This window comes from Heliangelus exortis, chromosome 7, assembly GCF_036169615.1.
Source record: "Heliangelus exortis chromosome 7, bHelExo1.hap1, whole genome shotgun sequence".
Taxonomy (NCBI): Eukaryota; Metazoa; Chordata; class Aves; order Apodiformes; family Trochilidae; genus Heliangelus; species Heliangelus exortis.
Genome location: NC_092428.1, coordinates 18,327,322 through 18,346,711, shown reverse-complemented (window position 1 = coordinate 18,346,711; position 19,390 = coordinate 18,327,322). Strand labels below are relative to the sequence as shown.

The 19,390-nt window shown below is 40.4% G+C and overlaps 1 protein-coding gene across 3 annotated transcripts in view; it reads right to left on the bottom strand.

Annotated features, from left to right (window-relative positions):
- Positions 1-10,046: 10,046 nt before the first annotated feature.
- The window catches only part of RHOBTB1 (Rho related BTB domain containing 1), a 64,780-nt gene continuing 55,436 nt past the window's right edge, over positions 10,047-19,390 (bottom strand). Inside the window, exons 11-12 of one of the 3 annotated variants that reach the window (XR_011726830.1) lie at positions 13,008-14,166; positions 10,047-11,356 (exon numbers count right to left, since the gene is read on the bottom strand). Coding sequence is in view for 1 of the 3 variants with exons in the window: in XM_071749144.1 (XP_071605245.1) it covers positions 14,159-14,166 (8 nt within the window). In the remaining 2 variants the exon portion in view is untranslated. Of the gene's footprint in view, positions 11,357-12,431; positions 14,167-19,390 lie in introns of those variants that run through there. The other 2 variants (XR_011726829.1, XM_071749144.1) reach the window with 2 other exon arrangements.

Sequence of the window (19,390 nt, the reverse complement as noted above, 5' to 3'; positions counted from 1 at the left end):
GCAATGTGTAACTGCTACACAGAGCCCCTTCCAGCTGGTGATAGTACTACAGCTCTCCTCAGTCTGATTAAAGGTAGAACCCTCTGGATTATAGGCTGCCTTGCTACAGGAACAGACAAGTAAATGTTGACTTAACATGTGCTAGGATCTGTAATAATGTGAAACTGAGATGCTGCATATCTATAGGCTTTCCTATGACTAATGTGGGGGCTTTCTGAAGCTCCCCAGCATTTAGCTTCACAGGTGAAAATGTTGTAAATTTCAAATTAAATTCAAAGGTGTACATAATAATAATTGATTTCCAATTGCTACCTCTTGTTTTTTGATTTCAGACACATCAGTAGGGATGGGGTGCACATTTACTCCAAGTTTTAAGTAATCTAAGCACTATGGTGCTCCTTGCTGGTTAGGGACCAGAGCTTGCAGCCAAGTGTGGAATAGTATTTAAATTATTTAAGTCTCTAAATTGGGCATGTGAAAAGAACAAATTAATTCTTCATAAACAGCAAGTTTGTAATAGTCCTATAGCTGCTGAAGTGAGACTTGGAAACAAAAGCAGTGGAGATGATGATGACATCCTCTTCCTCAATTGCTTATTGTTTTTTATTGATGAGTTGCTGCAAGTATTAGCATCAGACCTAGTTTTGTTTGTGTTTTGTTTTGTGGTTTTTTTTTTTTTTGTTTTTTTATAAGTATAACCTTTTTAGATGTGAACATTAGTCAGGGTGTTAGCATTGTTAACCACCCTGCAGAGTGGTTCTTACCCTCACCAGTATCTGGATATTGTCAGCTTAATGCAATCATTGAGCAGCAGAAAGCCAAGGAAGAGAACACCTCTTAACTGAAGGCAGAGGGGAACAAGATTGCTGCTGATGATTTCTATGAACACCACTGACAGGATACAATTTCAATACAAACTTAGGACCTAATTTATCTGATTGTGAACGTAGTAATTTGACACAAGCTTTGCAGGCCAAAGGATAATATTGGTGGTGCTGGCTGGTTACATCATGTAGCTAAACAAGGGGAACCTGCTAGCAACTGCTCTGGAAGTCAGAAGTTAATCTGTTAAGCAAATACTGGGCACTCTGACATTTAGTTTCTCTTCATAGTGGACAGACCAGGTCATTGTGTGGAGAAGACAGCTTCAGATAGACAAACTCAGATTTTTGTTTCTTGCAGTATTGGTAAAGCCTTATTTTTTTCATGTAAGTACTGGTGTCAGCTTCATGTAATAGGCTGAAGAGTTCACTGTATCTTAAATAAAAGATTTCAGTACTGATATTTCTAAAGAGCTTATTTTTAAACAATAATTTATTGTAAGTCTGCAATATATCTTGTTTACCCTGGCACTGTTGATTAGTGGTGTAACACAGCCACCATTGTAGCTTGAAATGAATGATATTACTACTCCTAGGAAATAGAACAGACAGGAATGTAGCAGTGTTCTCAGTGTCTGGGGTCAGTTAAGGTGATAAATATCATACCCAGAGACATGACTCATTTTAATAGCTCCATTCTGAAATACAGTGCAAAGCTATCAGTGATGCATATCACTTGCCTTAAAGAAAAATTGATCATCTTCACTTTATCTACACCCAGTAGGTGGAAGGCTTGTGTTGCTCGACTTTTGGCCACTTGACAGTCCAGTTGTATACAGGTGAAAACTTGGTGCCTGGCACTTCTGGGCTTGACCCTGCTGTGGGTAATAATTGGGTAGCCCTATTTATTGCTGTGTATTGTGAGAATCAAATTGCTATAGCATAACATGACTGTTGTCCTTCAGGTGAGGACACTGTAGTGCTTGGCAGGGTTTCCTTGGTTCCTAATTTTTATCAGGATATTCAGGCAATGGAATTGTACTGCTAGGTGGGTATGGGCCCACGAGGCAGTGTTTTTCATAGGTGCAGCTCGAGAACCATCTGCTGAAAATGGAGAGCCTTGTATCTGCTCCGAAGTGGCTGGAAGTTGATGTATCAAGTAGTTTTTTCTTTTTTCACTCCCCAGTGTGCCATAGTTTAGTACTAAGTTACTTAGCAATTAAGGTTACAGAGGCCCCATTTAGTGTTATTACCAGTAAACAATGTAACTGTTGAATTTCAAGCTATTTTTATGGGCTTTTATAGTTAGTGATGGTAAGCTGTTTTCTTCTAGATATAAGAACAGGAGAGGGAGTAATTACTTTGTTTCATCCAAGAGCAGACTTTTTTAAAAAAATTAAATTTCCATAATGTTGCATCAGTACCTCTGGTGCTAAGGCTGCTGCCCTCTTTCTGCTAGAGGACAGGCAAACCCCTGCAGGGAATGACAGGCTTGCTGTTCTACTTGCTTGTCTTCCATCCCAATACAAAGCAGTGCAGATTAAATAGTTGGGTGCATATAAGAATGGGATTTCACACAGGATCAAGGTAGGATTTTGTGGGGTTTTGTTTTGTATGGGTTTTATGTGTGGTTTGTTTTGTTTTGTCCCCAGGTACTACCAAGCTTGCCTCTTTTCAAAATAGCCAACTACCTACTAGATATTTGCTGACTGAGCTCAGATGTTTTTGTTTTGCCCAGACAATTCATTTTATTCTCACTGCTTTTAAAATAAGTGGAGCTTAAAACTAGAGATTTAATAGGGACCAAATAAAAGAGGAAGAACTTTAATTTGTAAATCATCGGATTGGGTAAATACTTGTAAAAGCTGGTGCACAAAGAAACCCATTCCTCTTCATGCACTGGTGTATGATGGTCCAGGGCAGAAGTGGGTTCTTCCTGGGCCAGTACTTCTAGTAATGCCTTTATGCTTCATTTCAATGAACCCTGCCTCTTTAATTTGACCAGCTAGAGCAGCCTAACTGACAGGTATGATCTGCCATAGATTTAACCTTTTTTGAACAAAGCTTAATCTACAGTGTGCTCTTTTCTAGTGACTTCTCTTGTGGGTGTTTTCCTGTCATAATTTATATGCCTTTATGTAACCTGGAGATGGACCAGTGCCAGCAGAAATCTTTTCCTGAAACTGCTGCTACCAAACATTCAAAACTCTTCATATATTTTCCTACATTTTCCTTCGTACATTTTCGTACATAAATCCAGATTCTCTCTCACTTGATCATGACTGTGGTGTACCTCTTCCTCACTTATTTTCTTCAATGTTTTCCCTGTCATACATCAGCCATTTTTCAAGACATGTTTGTTTTGAAACTGTCCCTTTAATTTTCTCAGGCTTTTTCTTAAAACCCATTGACTGTATGTGCTGGGTTACAAACAGTACTCTCTGCCCTACTGCGGTAGGAGATGCAACAAGTTATGTGAAAAAGAACAGATAATGCTTCAGGTGAAGGCAAGTCTGAGAAGATCAATACCTAGCACTTCCCACACAAAGGCTGGAATGCTTTGCATTGGCATCTACCATCTTAGAGCAGCAGCCAGAGCCTGAGGTAGAGAGAGGTCTAGTGATTTGTTTGAAGGAGAATTTTTTTTATTGTTGTTTTCTTGCTTGTGAGGAGAGCTGGGGTGGGGGTCAATCTGAAGGAGAAGCTGATCTATGAGAAAGAAGGGGTCTTCATAAGTAGATAGAGGTTTTTCAGACCAAAGGACAAAAAGAAATCATGGACACCAGAAAAAACCCAACTACTATTTTAACCTCTGGAATCCAGGAAGCACCTTATAGAGAGAAGGCTTAGTTTTGTTGGTTGTTTTTTTTTCCTCTCTCAGTGGAAGCTGCTCAGAGCCAAGTTGGGAACAGCTGCCCCTCCTGACCTGCCCTGGCTTTTGCTCTGTCTTGTTCCTTGCTTGTCCAAATGGGTCTGTGAGCTGCCTTTGGCACCCATGCTGCAGGGGGTTGACCTGTGCTCTAACTTCTAACAACTTCAACTCACAACTAACTTCTTGTTCTCTAAGCAGCATGGTTAAGGCTTGATCTGACATGACTGTTGTGAGTCTGGTCAGCAAGTTGTAGCTCACTTATTTGTAACTTGCAGCTTGCTCTACCAAACTATCTGGTAATACTTAATTTAGAGAGGGGGGGGGGAGGGGGGGAAAGAGGGAGAAGCAACTCCTGCCCACAATTTACCTGCCTACCCAGCTCTGAAAGGGTTGCACCTGGAGGGTCTGGTGATATCCCCCTTAGATATTGTAGAAATATGTCAAATATCTGTCCTAACAGGAGTTACAACTAATGGCAATTTCAGCTGCTAAAGAAAAACTTCAACACAATGCAATTGCCATTATTAGAAGCAGAAGGGTGTATTTACTGCAACTGGCAGAGCTGAGCCTAGTGGAACACTGTGCCACTTGCCAGGACTGAATGTTACCTCCTGCATTATGCTGCCTGCAAAGTTAGTGCTGACGAGAATAAGGTTAAGGTAATGACGTGTGTGACAAAAGGAAGGTTAATGATTAAAAAGGATCTTATTAAATGAAGGAAAATGCTGCATACCTCTGTACAATTAAAGTTAGAAAATGTCCCTTATGCATAAGTTGGTTTCTGACCGAAGCCTGAAGCTGCTGTTAAGTAAATCAGTGGAGCAGGTCCTGGAGACACTGGGCTGGCAGGGGATGAACAGGCACTGCCTTGGGACAGGCAGCAGCAGCCACTAAATATATGTTGGAATTAATTGCTATGGTTCTAAAAGACAACAAACTTTATCTTTTCACTGCTGTATGTAGATCTGTTTTCAGTGTCTGTAGAATCAGTTTTCTCCAGGAGCTGGGAGGATGTCAAGTTCTTGTAGCAACCTTCCCCTTTATTCATTACCTAAGGAACCTCTCATTTGTCCTGGAACATGTGCTAAAAAGTGCTCCTTTGCTATTTCATCTGTGGAAGCACAGGGTAGGTGTAAGATTAATGTCAGCCCAGGGGGCAAATGGGGATAGGAAATACATCTGCTGGAGTCATAAACCACTTTTAAGAAAATATTCACTGAGGTTGCAGCTGCATTTGCCACACTTAAAATTACCTTTAAGCAGCAAACGAGGCTCTTCCACAGCATAGAACTTACTAGCATTTCTGTATCAGTATCTGGGTTTTCCTCTGAACAGTGAGTTTTGAACAGCAGTTTTTCCTGTGTGGTATCTGCAGCCATGGTGTCTGCATGAAGACATAGCACTACTATTGGCTCTATTTGATTTAATTTTGTAGTAACTTTATAAGATGGAGAGGGAATAAGGAAACACTGATAGAGTGGCCATACCTCATTAAGTATTCATTCTCAACCAAGTTTCTTGCCTTATTTTCTGACAAGTTGTATCAGCTTATGTGGCAAGATAAAAATTTCCTGTTGCTCTTATAACCAGCTGCTTTGGTTTATCTCTGCTACATCAATGGCTGATTTCAGGTAATGAAATAGGGTTTGCTTCCTCTATGTATTTGCTTAAAGAATTGTCCTCTCAAATTTAGATGTCAGCAGAGTTTTACCTCAGTGTGGTCTACTGGCTATTTCAATATATTTGAATTTTGTTGGAATCAATAGCAGTCTTGCTGCTGACTGCTCCAGTATAGATGGCTGGCTGCCTTCAGTGGGAGAAGTGGAAGTGGTAGCTCTTCTCTCTTAGTTGCTGAAATGGCAGCAATTGTGCATTTGGGGATAATTAGCGGCTTTACAGGATTAATTATTTTCAGTTCTTCGAATTTAGTAAGAGCCTTTCTGCTGATCTCTGTAGGGTTCAGGCTGCGCTGCTGGAGAAGGGTGTTTAAGAAGATATTTTCCCAAACTAGTTTAAGGGGTAAACTAGTATGTGCAAAGCAATGTGTTAGTGAGTGTGGCAAAACCTCTTTTCCTGGTTATTTCTAGCATGGACTTATAGTCCTGAAGGAATATACTTTTCCCATGACAGCTTAGACTTGCCTTGCAAGAAATGCCCCATTGGCCTCTAATCCAAGTAAGACTAAAGGACCTTCCATGGTGTGGGGTTTTTTTTTTTTTTTTTGTGGGTTTTCTTTGTTGTTTTTTTGGCTTTTGGTGGTTTGTTTTTTTTCTCCACCTACTGTTTTTTGTTGTTGTTGTTGTTTTCCTAAAAAAGATACTAGATTTTGTGCCTGTATCATTAAAAGCCCTCACTGCTCTTGTCTCCAGCTGCCCTTCAGACATGCTTTTCTTATGCTCTGATTTCTGAGTATTGACTCAAGAGGCATCATAGATGGACCCTTTTCAAGGCATTCAATTCAAAACCCTCTTCAATTCTCTTTGACAATCAATAGAGGAAGAACATCATAACTAAACCAAGAGCTGGCTCTGTCTCTTGTGCTTCCAATGGGGACTAAAGACAACGAGGAGAGCTACCTAATACCTAAGGCTGTCCCACTTTGACTCAATGTCAGGGAAGAGTTTAGGCTCTAAACTGCTCCCGAGGAGTGGCATAGGAGGATAAAAGGAAAGGTCAGGTCAGTCCTCTTCACCTTGTGGGTTCTCTGAGCAGATCATGCTGGGAACAGATTAATGCTGTGACCTAGCAGGTCTTCAGGCACCTGTGGGGATCAGAAAGGATTTGCCTACTTCAAGGAAGGCAAGGAAAAGATTAAGTCTTCATGCCCTCTTCATGGTTCACCTTTGGTTGCTTCCCACAGGATCTTGACCTTTTTTGTGTTCTCAGAACACTCACTCATCCCTCAGTGGGACCAAGTCCCTGAGCCTCTGTGCTGCCCCTTCTGGGGAACTGTGGCCAGCAGTGTGAAGATTTCACGGCTGTTTCCTGAACTGGTGGTTCTGGCATCTGAATTTATACTACTTAGTGCTATAAATGTGCTTGACACCTGCCAATCTTTCCCCCCCTCCAATGCAGGCCTTTCTGAAATATCTTTTAACTCACTGGCTGCAAAAAGATGGGTTTATTTTTGTTAGATTTTTAAATTATTTATTATTTATCTTATTTTGAAAGTAAAATCTGAGCAGGAGGAATTGCATCTTCTATAAATTACCCCACCCAGTCCTGAGATGCACTGGAACTACTGACTCGCTGGGGAGTTAATGGTTGTTCAGGCTGACAGGAAAAAGATTAAAGGAAGAAGTGAAGCAGTGTAGAATATTTGTGGATGGCTGAACAAGCTTTAATTGTTTAATGCTCTCATAAATGAAAAAATAACAAAGCCTTTCTTAAAATTTTTCTGAGAAATAATGATTTTAATAGTAAAATTAAAATAACTTGAAGTTATTTTTAAATTATTATTATTTAATCTCATTGCAGCCATCTGGGACTTTTCCCTTGATCAGTAATGAATACATTTTATTTCTTAGTATCTGGGGCATAATATATAAATGCATGAAAAAACCAAATGAAGTAGTAAGAAACATTCTTTTATATGGACTATGACAAGATGTAGTAAAGTCCTGATGTATAAAAATTGTATTTACTTCTTATTCAAGTTTCTTTGTGTTGCCTTCCTCTTGACCACGAGGTGTCACTCTGGTACCTCAGTACTGACAACCACTGCAGGGGGCAGGGAGGAGGAGAAAAATTTATCAGATTCTTCTGGCTCCATGAAAAATTGAAGGGTATTTATTTTCTGGTAGGCAGCCAGGCTGAAAATACTATCTGAATGGAAAGCCTTTCATGAAACATCTGGGCAGTTAAATTTTGCTAACTTCAAAGAATGTCCAGTACCATGCGGAGGGACTGATTTCTTTCTTCAGTGAAGAATCACTTAAGCTAACGTATAAAAGCCTCAGTAAAACTATTTCATGCCGAAATTAATGATCAGAATTACTATGCTTAATAAAGCAAGTATCACAGAAGTGCCAGTCAATACAGTTAAACTACAACAGGCTCATAATCTGTCTCACAAATCCCTATCAGTCGTCTACCATGGCCAGTTTTGCAGTGCTTTTTTTTTAAAGTCTGCAAATTTCATCTTTAGATTTCCTATTCTGTACTTGTGTGCAAAATTTGGCCTCTCTTTGTTTTGCAGTCTGTTATTTTCTAAGTACCTTTCATAAGCTTGACAGGATTCTCTGTTATTAAAAAAGCCTAAAAAATAAGATCAAGTTTACAACAGTTGAGGAACTGGTCTTCAGCACTGCCTTTAATATTAACCTTGCATTTATTTGTTGATACAGTGTCCTCCTAAATGCAAAAGCTTTTGGCTAAGAGAAGAACTATGTAAAATACTTCCCAGATGAGTCAAGTGCTCTCAGTGGCATGGGATTATACAGTCACATGCCTGGGAAAAACTCACCCCAGTGCTGGGGCATGAAGCATTGGGTTTTCTGGTTTTCCTCCTCTCTCGACATCCACAGTGCCTTACAGATATGCAACCAACACAAGTTCACACTCATAATTCTGTTTGCTGTGCTGCTTGAGGTAGAAATGCAGGTGCTAATGTGTAGGAGATGTACTTTGATAGTTATCCATGGGAATGGAAAAATACACCAAGCATTCCCCAGTTCCCATCTAAGTGCCTATCACATGAGTGAGGTAAAAGTGCACTTTAACCATAGTCAAAGAGCAGAAATAAATGTAAATATTCAGCAGGTGTCCTCTCTTATGGCACGTGGGTCTGTCAAAGTTCTTGTTCCAGTAAGCAGGGGGAAATACTAATGCTGGGTCTTTTAATGGGGTGGTTTTAAGGGAAAGAGTTGTACAAACACATACTGCATACTCATCTCCACACATAATGTCAATTATAAGGACAGAGATGGAGTACAAAGAAAAAGGGAGTCTCTAATAAAATCTGACAGTGGCTTAACTCATAGAGTCATCACACACCATGATGAAAGGTGTATGAAAGGCTACAGGAAACAAATCTATGGAAGATGAACATTTTTTTTTCCCAGGGAATTGGTAGGCATATCCTAATTAAATTAGAGTCCTCTGAGAGCTCCTGCCATGTACAGTAAAAACTAGGCTGGTCTCTTCAAAGCAAAAAAAACCTAGAGAAATAAGGTAGAGTTTTAATTTGCTTTTGTGAGAGTAAGAAGAATAAATTTTAGCTCTGACATTATGGTCAACTGCAATTAAAAAACATGCAGGAGAGTAAATTGCTATGTATAATTTTCTCATGCAACGCATGTCACACAGTTTGAAAATACTTGCTTGGTTAAGAATAGCCCCAGTTTAGAAAAAGGCAAATTTTTATATAAAAAGCAATGCTTGTTCAGGTCTTTTCTTCTTCAAGCTTTGAACAAACACTGACTTCTTTAATCTGCCCTCAACACCTCTATATTGCCCTCAACTGAAAGTGAGAGTACTGTCTGCATATATTTACCAGTTATTTTAAATACAGAGTTTGCAAAGGAAAAGATTCTGTTTTGCAATATATTTGTAATGAAGCACTGGAAAATGTTTTTATTTGGTTGCATTTTTTTGTTCGATTTAATTTCTTTAATTCTTAGGACAAGTGTAATGGACTTAAAATCCATTTGGTATTTTGAAATCTAGCAAGTATCTCCCAGCTGATGAATTCAGCATTCTCAGTAGGTGTGATTTAGGGAAGCCTCTTACAGTCTAGAGAAGATTTATAAATTTGGGCTTTGGTGTTTGTAGCACTATTTCTGCAATGAGATTCATGGGAATGTTGGCTGTTTTCTCAGGGAAAGCCACGCTCTGGGGGAAGCAAAAGCAAAGCTGCAGGCTTTGGGCCTCTGTTTATAAGATCACACATGCCAATATTCCTTCTAAAATGTGATTATTACATTTACAACACAAATCTGAGCTGAAACTGAAAACTAAACTGTTCAGTGTAACCTCCAGGGGAGATCAAAATAAACACATTCCTCCAGTGTGCTTTTCCATGTTCAGGCTCAAATTTCACATCAAACAAATCTAGCAAGTGACAGGTCACAACACATGCCTTTAAAATACCAGGGAAAGGGAAGCTTCTTCAGCAGCAACCAGATAAACAAAACCAAATCAAACCCCCAGAGCTCTGAACAACCTCAAAGCACATTGTCAGGTACAGAAGGCAGCTGTCAGTTCAGGAGTTAGTCCATATTCAGCAGTGGTTCTTTCAGTCATTCTTGGTGTTTGAATAGGAACTGTCTTGCTGTCTGGCTTTTAAGCCCCGTCCTGAACGTATTGTGTTGCCTCAAGTCTCTTGGGGAAAAAACCCTCAAACAAAACAAAAGCAACATGCCACTGCATTTTAATGCTGACTTACTAACACTGAGGAGGGACACAGAATGAGGAATTAGCTCACAGGCTTCCTTGCTTTACCAAAGGCACGATCAAGTGAAAAGGTTATTCTGGGATGTGACATTACCACGAAGCAGCTGGCTTAGTCTAGGTAATGTATGCTTTTAGTCTAAGACAAATGGGACATAATCCAAGTTTAGTTCTTACAAAAAATATTAAAAAGACCCAACAGTCTGGTCTAAGTAACTGAGCCTTCAGAAAGTTCCCTGACCAGCAGGAAAGTTTCTCACCATCTGCCCCTATAATTTCAAAATGACAGCCTCACAGCGTCTGCCATGAATTTGACAGTGCTTGACTTTGCCATTTTAATAAGTTGGCTTCCAAGGAAAGGTTTTCCTGTTCACTGAAATCTCTTATAAGGAGATAACTCATCTTATGAGGAGTTAGTCAGCTTTTCAGATTTAACCCATGGGATTGTAGAACAAGAGCATGTGATTCATTCAGAAGTTTCAGGCTAAGGGAGTTGTATGCAAGCCAAACGATCAGTGTCAGAAAATTTTCACATTAAAGTAAGTGAAGGCAGATTATTATTTTATCATTTTCATAACTTCTGTTTATAAAATTATGAGTTATGTGATCTCTTTCAGCCCAAATAACACTTTCTGACCAGCTACAAGAGTCAAACTGAGACATCAATACCGTAGATTTAATGTCCTGTGGCCACATGGGATTATCAGTGTCTCTGCTCCCATTTAAAAGGCTTCTTGTTTCATCTCAGAGCCTTAAGACCTCACAGGGGGATTAGAAGGCAAAAAGCTCCATTGATATAGTAACCAGCTGAACTGGATCTGCTGGCAGGAGATCCAGTAAACTCTATGGCCACTGCAGTCCATACAGATCTATTTTATAAACCACCAAATAATCACTGCTGCAGAAGGCATCTTCACTGCAGCAGAAAAAAATTACAGCAGGAGGAACATTCATCTAGACCACAAACCAGACTGACAGAGCATCTCTGAGAGCTTCATCATGCTAAAGAACACATACAGTTCCAGAGAGCCTCAGATCAGCACACCTAAAACACGTGAATGTCCCTAATATTTTCTTCATATTTTTAGCCCCATGCATGTATTTTCTACAGAACCCTGGGCTGTTAACAAATGCAGTGTGTAGGAAATCCTCTACCAAGGAGATGTCAAACCTGTCAGCTGTACAGTAGCAGGTCACAGAACAGCTACGTGGGATTGTTTTCCTTTTGCGCAAAGGGCAGTAACACTGAATCACTTCATTTCCTCACACTTGCCTAAAGGAACCAAGAAAAAAAGGTTATACTTGGAAATTTTGAAGAAAATTTCATCTGGAGTCTAAATGAGAAGCAGCAGCACCCAGAAAAAGATTAAACAACAGATTTCTTTCTTTTTTGGTAAGCAGAATTCTCTTTTTTTTTTTTTTTTACTCAAGATCCTATTTGAGGCTCTCTTTGAGATCCAAGCTCCAAATTTATGTAGGGCTGTCATAGATGACTCCTTAGAAAAGAGTATGTTAAAGCTTATGAATAGATCCCCACTAAAAATATTTTTTTCAAATAAACTATTTTATCTTGTACAATGTAAGCAAGAGGACATCACTGTATGTAATAGAACAATTTCAACAGGAAGAGATGAAAAGAAATAAGAATTCAATCCAGTGCTGTATCTGAAATAAACCTACTCTCCTAATAGGTTAAAGCCCACCAAAATAAAATCTAGGGGAGAAGGAGGAGAGGCTGCAAAGGCTTCTGGGGGACAGGAGGGCTACAAAAGCTGAAGCATGCCCAGCACTGGCCATCTGGCAGTTGGTGGATGGAGGGGAGAAGTCGCAGTCAGAGGTAAATTTACCTGGCTTAAAATATTTTTGTTCTGTTGTGTAAGGAGTGTAAGCTAGAAAATGAGATCTATAGCTTCCAAGGTATTTTACAACTTTCCTTCCCTTGCATGAAATCTTCCATCCTGTGACAAGTCAGTGGTTACACACAGATTGCAGTTTGGTCCCTGCTTGTTAACATATATGTTTATTCATAAACTGAGCTAAGAGTTCCTTACAGCTCCCATTGTCCTCTTTCAGCATCCAAGGCTTTGGTTTTCTAGAAAACCCTTCCTCCTTTCCTTGGGGTTGCCCTTGTAACACTGTAGGATGCCTCTAGTGAGTAAACAGTTTTAAGCTCCTGTTGTCTACAGTCTCTGCTCCCTGCTGCTACACTACGCTGTTGTGTTAATGAAAGAGGTTTAATTAAGGAAGGTGAAGTAAACCATCCTACAACTATAGGGTTGTGTTCTCATGTGGGATATCTTGACCATGAATCCTAGCTGGTTGCTAACAGCATGGAAAAGGGTGTTGCTGCTGGAACTTCATGCAATGATTGAGGACAAATAGGTGTGGGGCTGTCTGTGCAGCTGATGTACTTACAATTAGTTTCCACCAAGTATTTTCATCTACTACTTTTCAGCAGAGTAATCCAGCTACTTAAAAGAGGTGCTATGGTGCTGAGTTAATTACTCTTAGCAAGATGCATTTATAGCACTGTTTCATCTACTAGAGGAAAGTTAATGATCAGCCACTCCTATTGCTTGGATCAGGCTTTTAACAGCCTATTCGGGTTTTAATTTACCTTTTTTAGATGTTGTAATGCATTTTTTTGTCTGTTTGCCACATTTTCATCCACTCCTGGCAACCTTCAAACTCTTCAGCAGGTGGGTAAAATGCCCTAAGTGGGGGGAAGCAAGCCTCACCTACAAGTGAAAGCAATTTTCTTCCACCAGTAGCCACACAGCTATGTTCTAGCTAGCTATGCAAAGGCAGATTTGATCTGAGGTAGCCTCTAATATGTACAACTCAGCAGAAAACAGAGCCAAAAAGAAGCCATCTGTGCAGCTGGCATGCATCCAAAGGGTGTAAAGGTTGTCCTAAGTGCTCACCTGTGGTGCTGCCAAACAAGCTGTGCCAGTGCTTTCCTGCAGCTGGAAGTTGGAGGGTGATAGTGCAAGAGGAAGGATTAGGAGCTGTGTGCATGTAGAAGGCTTGCAAATACCCTTATCCTCAAGGTGAATGCAGGTGAAACCACTCATGGTGATGATTGTGCAATTAATAACAAGCCCTGGGTTCACCTGAGCTTGCCTACTGCTCAGCCTACTTTAAATATTATTTTCCTTCTCCTCTCCCTGGTCCAAAAGGCAGTTGAAAGATGCACAGTATTTCCAAGGGGCAAGTTTGCACACCAAGATGCAGGGCCTAAGCAAAAGAAATGACTCTCCCTGAACTTTAAATCCTCTGAGCCTATTTTTAGGAAAACACGTGTTTTTTGTTAAGCAGCTTACTACCAACAGACTCAGCATTTACTCTCCTGATCAATATAAGCATTCTGCCCACGGTTCAGGTTTCTAATTCAAAACCCTGGCCTTAAGCCTCATGTAAATATAGTTCTCAGTTAGCTGAACCTGGGTGCTTCCCAAAAGACATTTATTGCATATCAAGCCTTGTGCTGTGACTGCAACCTGGTATCAGCATAGCTGGGAGGAGTGTGTTGCTCCTTCTTCCTGTCACAAGAGGGACTGAGCAATGTGTTGTTCTGTCCTGTCTGAAGCACTGCACAAGCTTTCTGTGAGGCACTTGCCTAAAACCAAGCTGAATTTTCCCTGTATGTTGCTGTCAGTGTATCCAGAATCAGCATTAATCACCCCTGGTGGCCACACTGCTGCACAGCTTAAGAAAAGCTTGAGCTACCAGAGGAAGGAGAATGTATGGGGAGGAAAGAACGATTTCAATTTTAAAGGCAACACTAGGCAGAGCTTACACTTTTAAAGCTATATATACAATCTGTGCATAAAAATATTTAACTTTAAATAAGGGCACAGAGAGAGAAAACCAAAGGACAAGAACTCAGAGGGACAGTTGCAGGTTGCTGTTTGAGGAGTCCTCAGCTGCTCTGAACAGAAGTGAGAAGCTCCTGCTGCAGAGAGGATGCCAGGCCTTGTGCTGCCTGTCTGAAGCTGAGAATTGAACTGGTGTGAGGTGGCAGAAGTCAGCAGGTTTGAAGCCTCATTTTTAGGTGAAAAATTGCACAGTGAAACTAGAGAGCTACAGTAAGGGAAAAAAAAACAACACTGATCCAGAAGCCAGCAAAGAGCCCATCAGGGACGGATAAATACAACTTCACATACATTCATGCCTAAACCACTCAACAAAATAAATTGTGCTATACTGAAAAATTGGTAATAGTCCTTAAGAAAAACTGACCAATATTATAATAATGAAAGATTATTTGTAGTCATGCTGTTTGACCTCGAGGAGCATCTTTGACCTTGAGGTATAGTCAGTAGAAAAGAGGATGTTGTTTGATATTTTGTTTAAGAATCAGCAGAAACTTTTAGCCTATCTGCTTTAAGCTTTGGGTGTGTGGACAGCTTGTAGTGACCGATTATGAAATAACACAGAACGTGTCTGTGCATGTGGACAGATACTGAGAGTATAAAAGCAGGCACAGCTAATAAATAAATTGCTGATGCTTGTTATTATACTGAAGGCTCATGTCACTTATTTTCTTCCACCATCAATCATTCTTAGTGCAGTGGAAGAAATGTGATCACACTATGTGAGGGTTCTTTGTCGGACTTGTGTGTGAAAATAAGGAGCAAAACAGAGAGTAGGCAGAAGTAGTGACTGGACACAGGAGTTGCCTTGGCTCTCCACAGACCTGAACAGGCTGATGGCTTCAGTTAAGGTAACCCATCCCTACTATCCCTGCTTATATCAGAGTGGCTTTTTTTTTTTTTTTTAATGCTGCTGTGCAGGTCCAGAACTGGAAACTGATTAGCTCCCAACAGGCAAAAAAGGGCCTTCTAGAGAGCAAGGTGGTGCAGGTGACTCTGGGGATCACAACACAAAGAGCTGAATTTAACATGTTACTCCTGTGCCTTGTTAGGGAAAAATAATTCAGGATTCTTTAAAATCCCTGACAGGTACTTTCTTCATTCTCTGTAGTGATTTAGCATCATCCAGAACAATAACCACTCTTTGCTGGGGACCATGAAGCCAGATTACATCATTAAGTATCTTGGACAGGACTAGTCCATCTTACTCTCAGGAGCTGGCACCCGGCTCTTCCTGTCTGTAGACACAACCACAATCTTGACCTCTTCTAAAAACCTAATCCTTTGCAAAGAACAATGCAGGAAAACTATAATCCTGCAGGAATGGATGATAGATGAATTCCTCTGCTTTCCCTCCTTTTCATGGGCTGAGCCTGTACTTACCAGTAGGTAAACGATGAGTTTTAGCTAAGGGAATATATCCCACAGAATGGAGTCTCTGACACCAGAGACAAACAAACAGACCTGTTTTTAACTTCATTAACTGCATCAAACGATGCAGTCATTTTTATTTCTTATTCCTCCCATCTTAACAAATGAACTTCTACAACACAATCCCTGCTGTCACTAAAGCAAACAAACCAACAGACCCTACATATCAGACAAAAAACCCCATTAAGTGCAGACATGGGTCTCTTCAGCTCATTGCCACTGTGGTTCCTTTTCTACTCTTGGAAACCTGAGGAAGAAAAAGCTGTGCAGCTATGGGAACTGCACTCCTCCACTGGCCACAGCACTTGCCAGAGGTGCACTCAGTCACACAAGGCCAGAAATCACTTCAGTGGGCTCCAGCTTCAGTGCCTTTGGCCAGCCAAAGGGAAGGGGAAAAAAAACATGTGGGGAGAACCTGCCTTAGCAGACTGGCTTGAGGGCAGCAGGAAAAGCTCCTTGTGCCCTGGGACATCTATAAAATAGAGGCAAATCTTAACCTCTGCAGATGAGTAGTAAGTGTGTGAGTACTGTCACTTGATTGAGGCTGTCTGAGTGTCTCACAGTTGTCTCACAGTGACACTTGACCACATTCCCTGCAGGTCAATGCAGCTTTTCTCAGGGACTCTTCTGTACAGGAATGGGGAGGATTCACAGAGCTTCCCTGGCCTTGGAGAGTCCCTGGAGTCTCCTTAGGAACCTCCTTTCTTTATATGGCTTGTGGGAAGAGGCCTTATCATCCAGCTGACTTATCACATGATCGGATTTGGTAACTCCAGACCCTCTACTACTCAAAACATAGAAGTGATACAATCAGCCCAGGGATCCACACAATTTTTCATGCAGGCTGTAAGTCTAATTGAGGACCCAGGAGAGAAATCTAAAGAAATGCTTTTGTAATATGTAGAGCATAACCCAGTATTTATAATAGCTGGGAGGAGGGAGCAATCATTTCTGATCATCCAGTCAGAATGACCGGCTTGTATTTAATGACTAAGATGCAAATGTAATCACATACTCTTAAACTGCTGATAACTGTGGGAGTTTTTTAACCACTGAGGATAATTTGACTACTCAGCACTAATACCTGGCATGCCATGTAATCCTTATTAACTTAAAGCTGTAACTGGAAAAAAGAATAATCCCCATAGGGAATAGAGGCCATTTTTTTTTTAGTGTTGAAGGCAAGAAAATGTCTTAAGAAAATCCTCCCTGTGAAGTGGCATCACCTCATTGTTCATCTACAACTTCAGAGCAGCCAGAATAGGGTGGGGAGAAAGTGAGAAGTCATCCAGTGTGGCTGCCTAGACCTGTGCAAAACTGAGGGATGGCACATTGGAGCTTGCTGGTTTTATTTAATGGTGATGGCTGTTTGTCTTTAAAGCTGAAAACTAGAGCTGATATCTCCAGGGAATATCTCCCTTATATCTCCCTTATATCTCACTTATTTAGCACCTTTAAATTCTACATGAAATGCTGCTGTCCAGGCTGCCAAGCAGCTAGTACACCTCTGTGTTCCATGACTCAGTTTTTGAATGCTTTTTGAAAGCTGCTAATTTTGTATTTTTTAACTTGAAGTCCCTAAACAGGACAATACCTGGCTGCCACAGAGCTTTGGTCTAACACTGTGCTGTTCTAGTGAAGGGTGGAGCTCCCTCATCTGCTGGGGTAGGTCCCTGCTCTTCTTGAATATCCTTCAACATGAGACAAAAATAGATATCCCGTGTCCAGGAGGTGGTACTGGGCTCTTTTGCTGAAGGACAAAGGCAAAGGACAGGTTGTGGGGCACCAGTGCTGCAAGGAAAGAACCTGGAATGCATCACCAACATCACACAATGTTTTCCCTCCAGCCTGTGCCTCCCCATGCTGTGGGGTGGGGTGTAGAACCTGCATCTGAGAACATCAGTTGCTGCAGAACAACCCAGTGGGATGCTGAAGTTATGTAGCCTGCTTACAAATGAAATAATAAGGCTGAGCAATTATAAAGGAGCCATCACAGTTCTGTTGTCCCATGCTAACTGCTCTCTCTGAATCACATGTTTATCACCTCAATTTCATTTTCTCTGGAGCTGGGATACATTAGCATAACCATTCTTGCATCTTCTGATGTTTGATGTTCAAATTTTCTTCTTAGCCCCCTGCAGCCTTGAGCCAAAAGCTTTTCACATTTCTACTAGAAATCAAGATTTTTATGTAAGCAGCAGTGAGGGATTTACTTTGCATTTATAAATATATAATAATCTCACTCTGGCTGCTAAAGCAAAGTGAATCCATTCTGTGGGATATATTCCCTTAGCTAAAAGGCAAAGGTATACATTAACTGACAATGAATTATCCTATTGTAGAGTCTGCAGGATGAGGATTAATGCTGCTAACACAATGTCTTATCCTCCATGAAATACACAGAGCAAGCCTCTGTTAGCAGATTTGGAAGACAGGCAAGTGATAAGAGGTAAATTCATTAGGAGCCACCTCAAAGCCCAAAACGTGTGTGATTGTGGTATCTCATCCATTTCAATAGGAATTCTGCCTGCAGGACAGGCTCACACAAATACTGTTGAATCATTTTAATAGATCAAAAGTCTAAGGAGATTCAGGAGTGGCAAGCAGCCATCTTATAGACACCTCACTGCATACAATCCAAAGCAAGTAAATACTGACCAAACCAGTGACAAGGCTATAAAGACTGTGATCTAGAAAAAAAAGGGACAGAACAGTAGTTTCATCCAATAAAGAAAATCTCTTTAACAGATTGCAAGCTTAAAAAGTCTGGAAGAACCAAAATATTTCACCACCTTGGACTTTAGGTACCAAAATTAATCCTATTTAGATAGTTCATGAGATCATTATCTAAGCCTCTTAGAAGATGGAAGATTTGGGCCTCAGAGCAAGATTTCCAAGGTATCTTCAGCTACTCTCCCAGTGCTTGTTACATGGAAAAAAACACTGATTTTACAAATCAAAATCTTATACCTTGAAGTTATTCTTGAGGGATATCTATGGGTAAGTTGCTGAAGATCAGGGCAACAAAGCACTCTGCTACTTTTCTCTTACTGGTTCCAGTACAATCCTGCATTCAGTGCTCAGAAAGGCTGCCCAAACCAGACTCTTCTACTGGGCAACTCCAGTGCTACCCTAAAGTACCCACATACTTAATACTCTCTGGCTTACCTTGGTTGCACACTTTCAGGCCTGATCTGACTAAAAGACAGTGATAAGTAGGTCAGTCTTCAGTGAATGAAATTAGTGAGCTGTGGCTGAAGTCTGGTCAATCCCATCTTACTCACAAAGAACTTCTATTTCTGGCTTTGGTGTGCTATTTGTGGGTGGGAAGCCACAGGAACTGGTTTGTGCTGTGATGCAGAGGAACTTGCTAGCAGAAATTCTCTTAAAGAACAAATAGAAAAACACTGCTTATAAAAAATAAGCTGAATGAAACTCCCCAGGAACAAACAATAGACAATATCTTCTAAATGGCGATAATATTTTTAAAAAGAAAGTTCAGAAGACCAACAATTATTACTTACTTCTTTCCATGCTACTGGTTTTACCAAAGTCAAAAGAGACAGTTTTACATCTAATGTCACCATTTTTCTATTGAGCCCATTACCTTTTCTAATGGTACATTAAAAAAATATATTTTTCCTTTTAAAAATAATAAAGAGATATGTAATATTCTCAAAAATTAGAATTTAAAAATGCATACTATGCTGAACGTGCTTATTTTCAGTGTCCTTGGAGTTGCTTAAAAGCTTTAAAAAAATCACAAACATTCTTTGCATGGCATCTTGAAAAATCCTCTAGAAAAACACCTGCTTTCTACCTCTATCAATTAAACTATATTCAGGGAGGTAGCTACTCAGAGTTCACAAGTTATTATATAATGGTTGGCAAATAAGGCAGTGAGAAAGCAGGGGAAACAGTACTTGTAAAAAGTTTAGAGCACACTGAAAACCTTACTGACTTCCTGCTGTTTACTTGTATTTTCCCTCCCCATGTCTCTC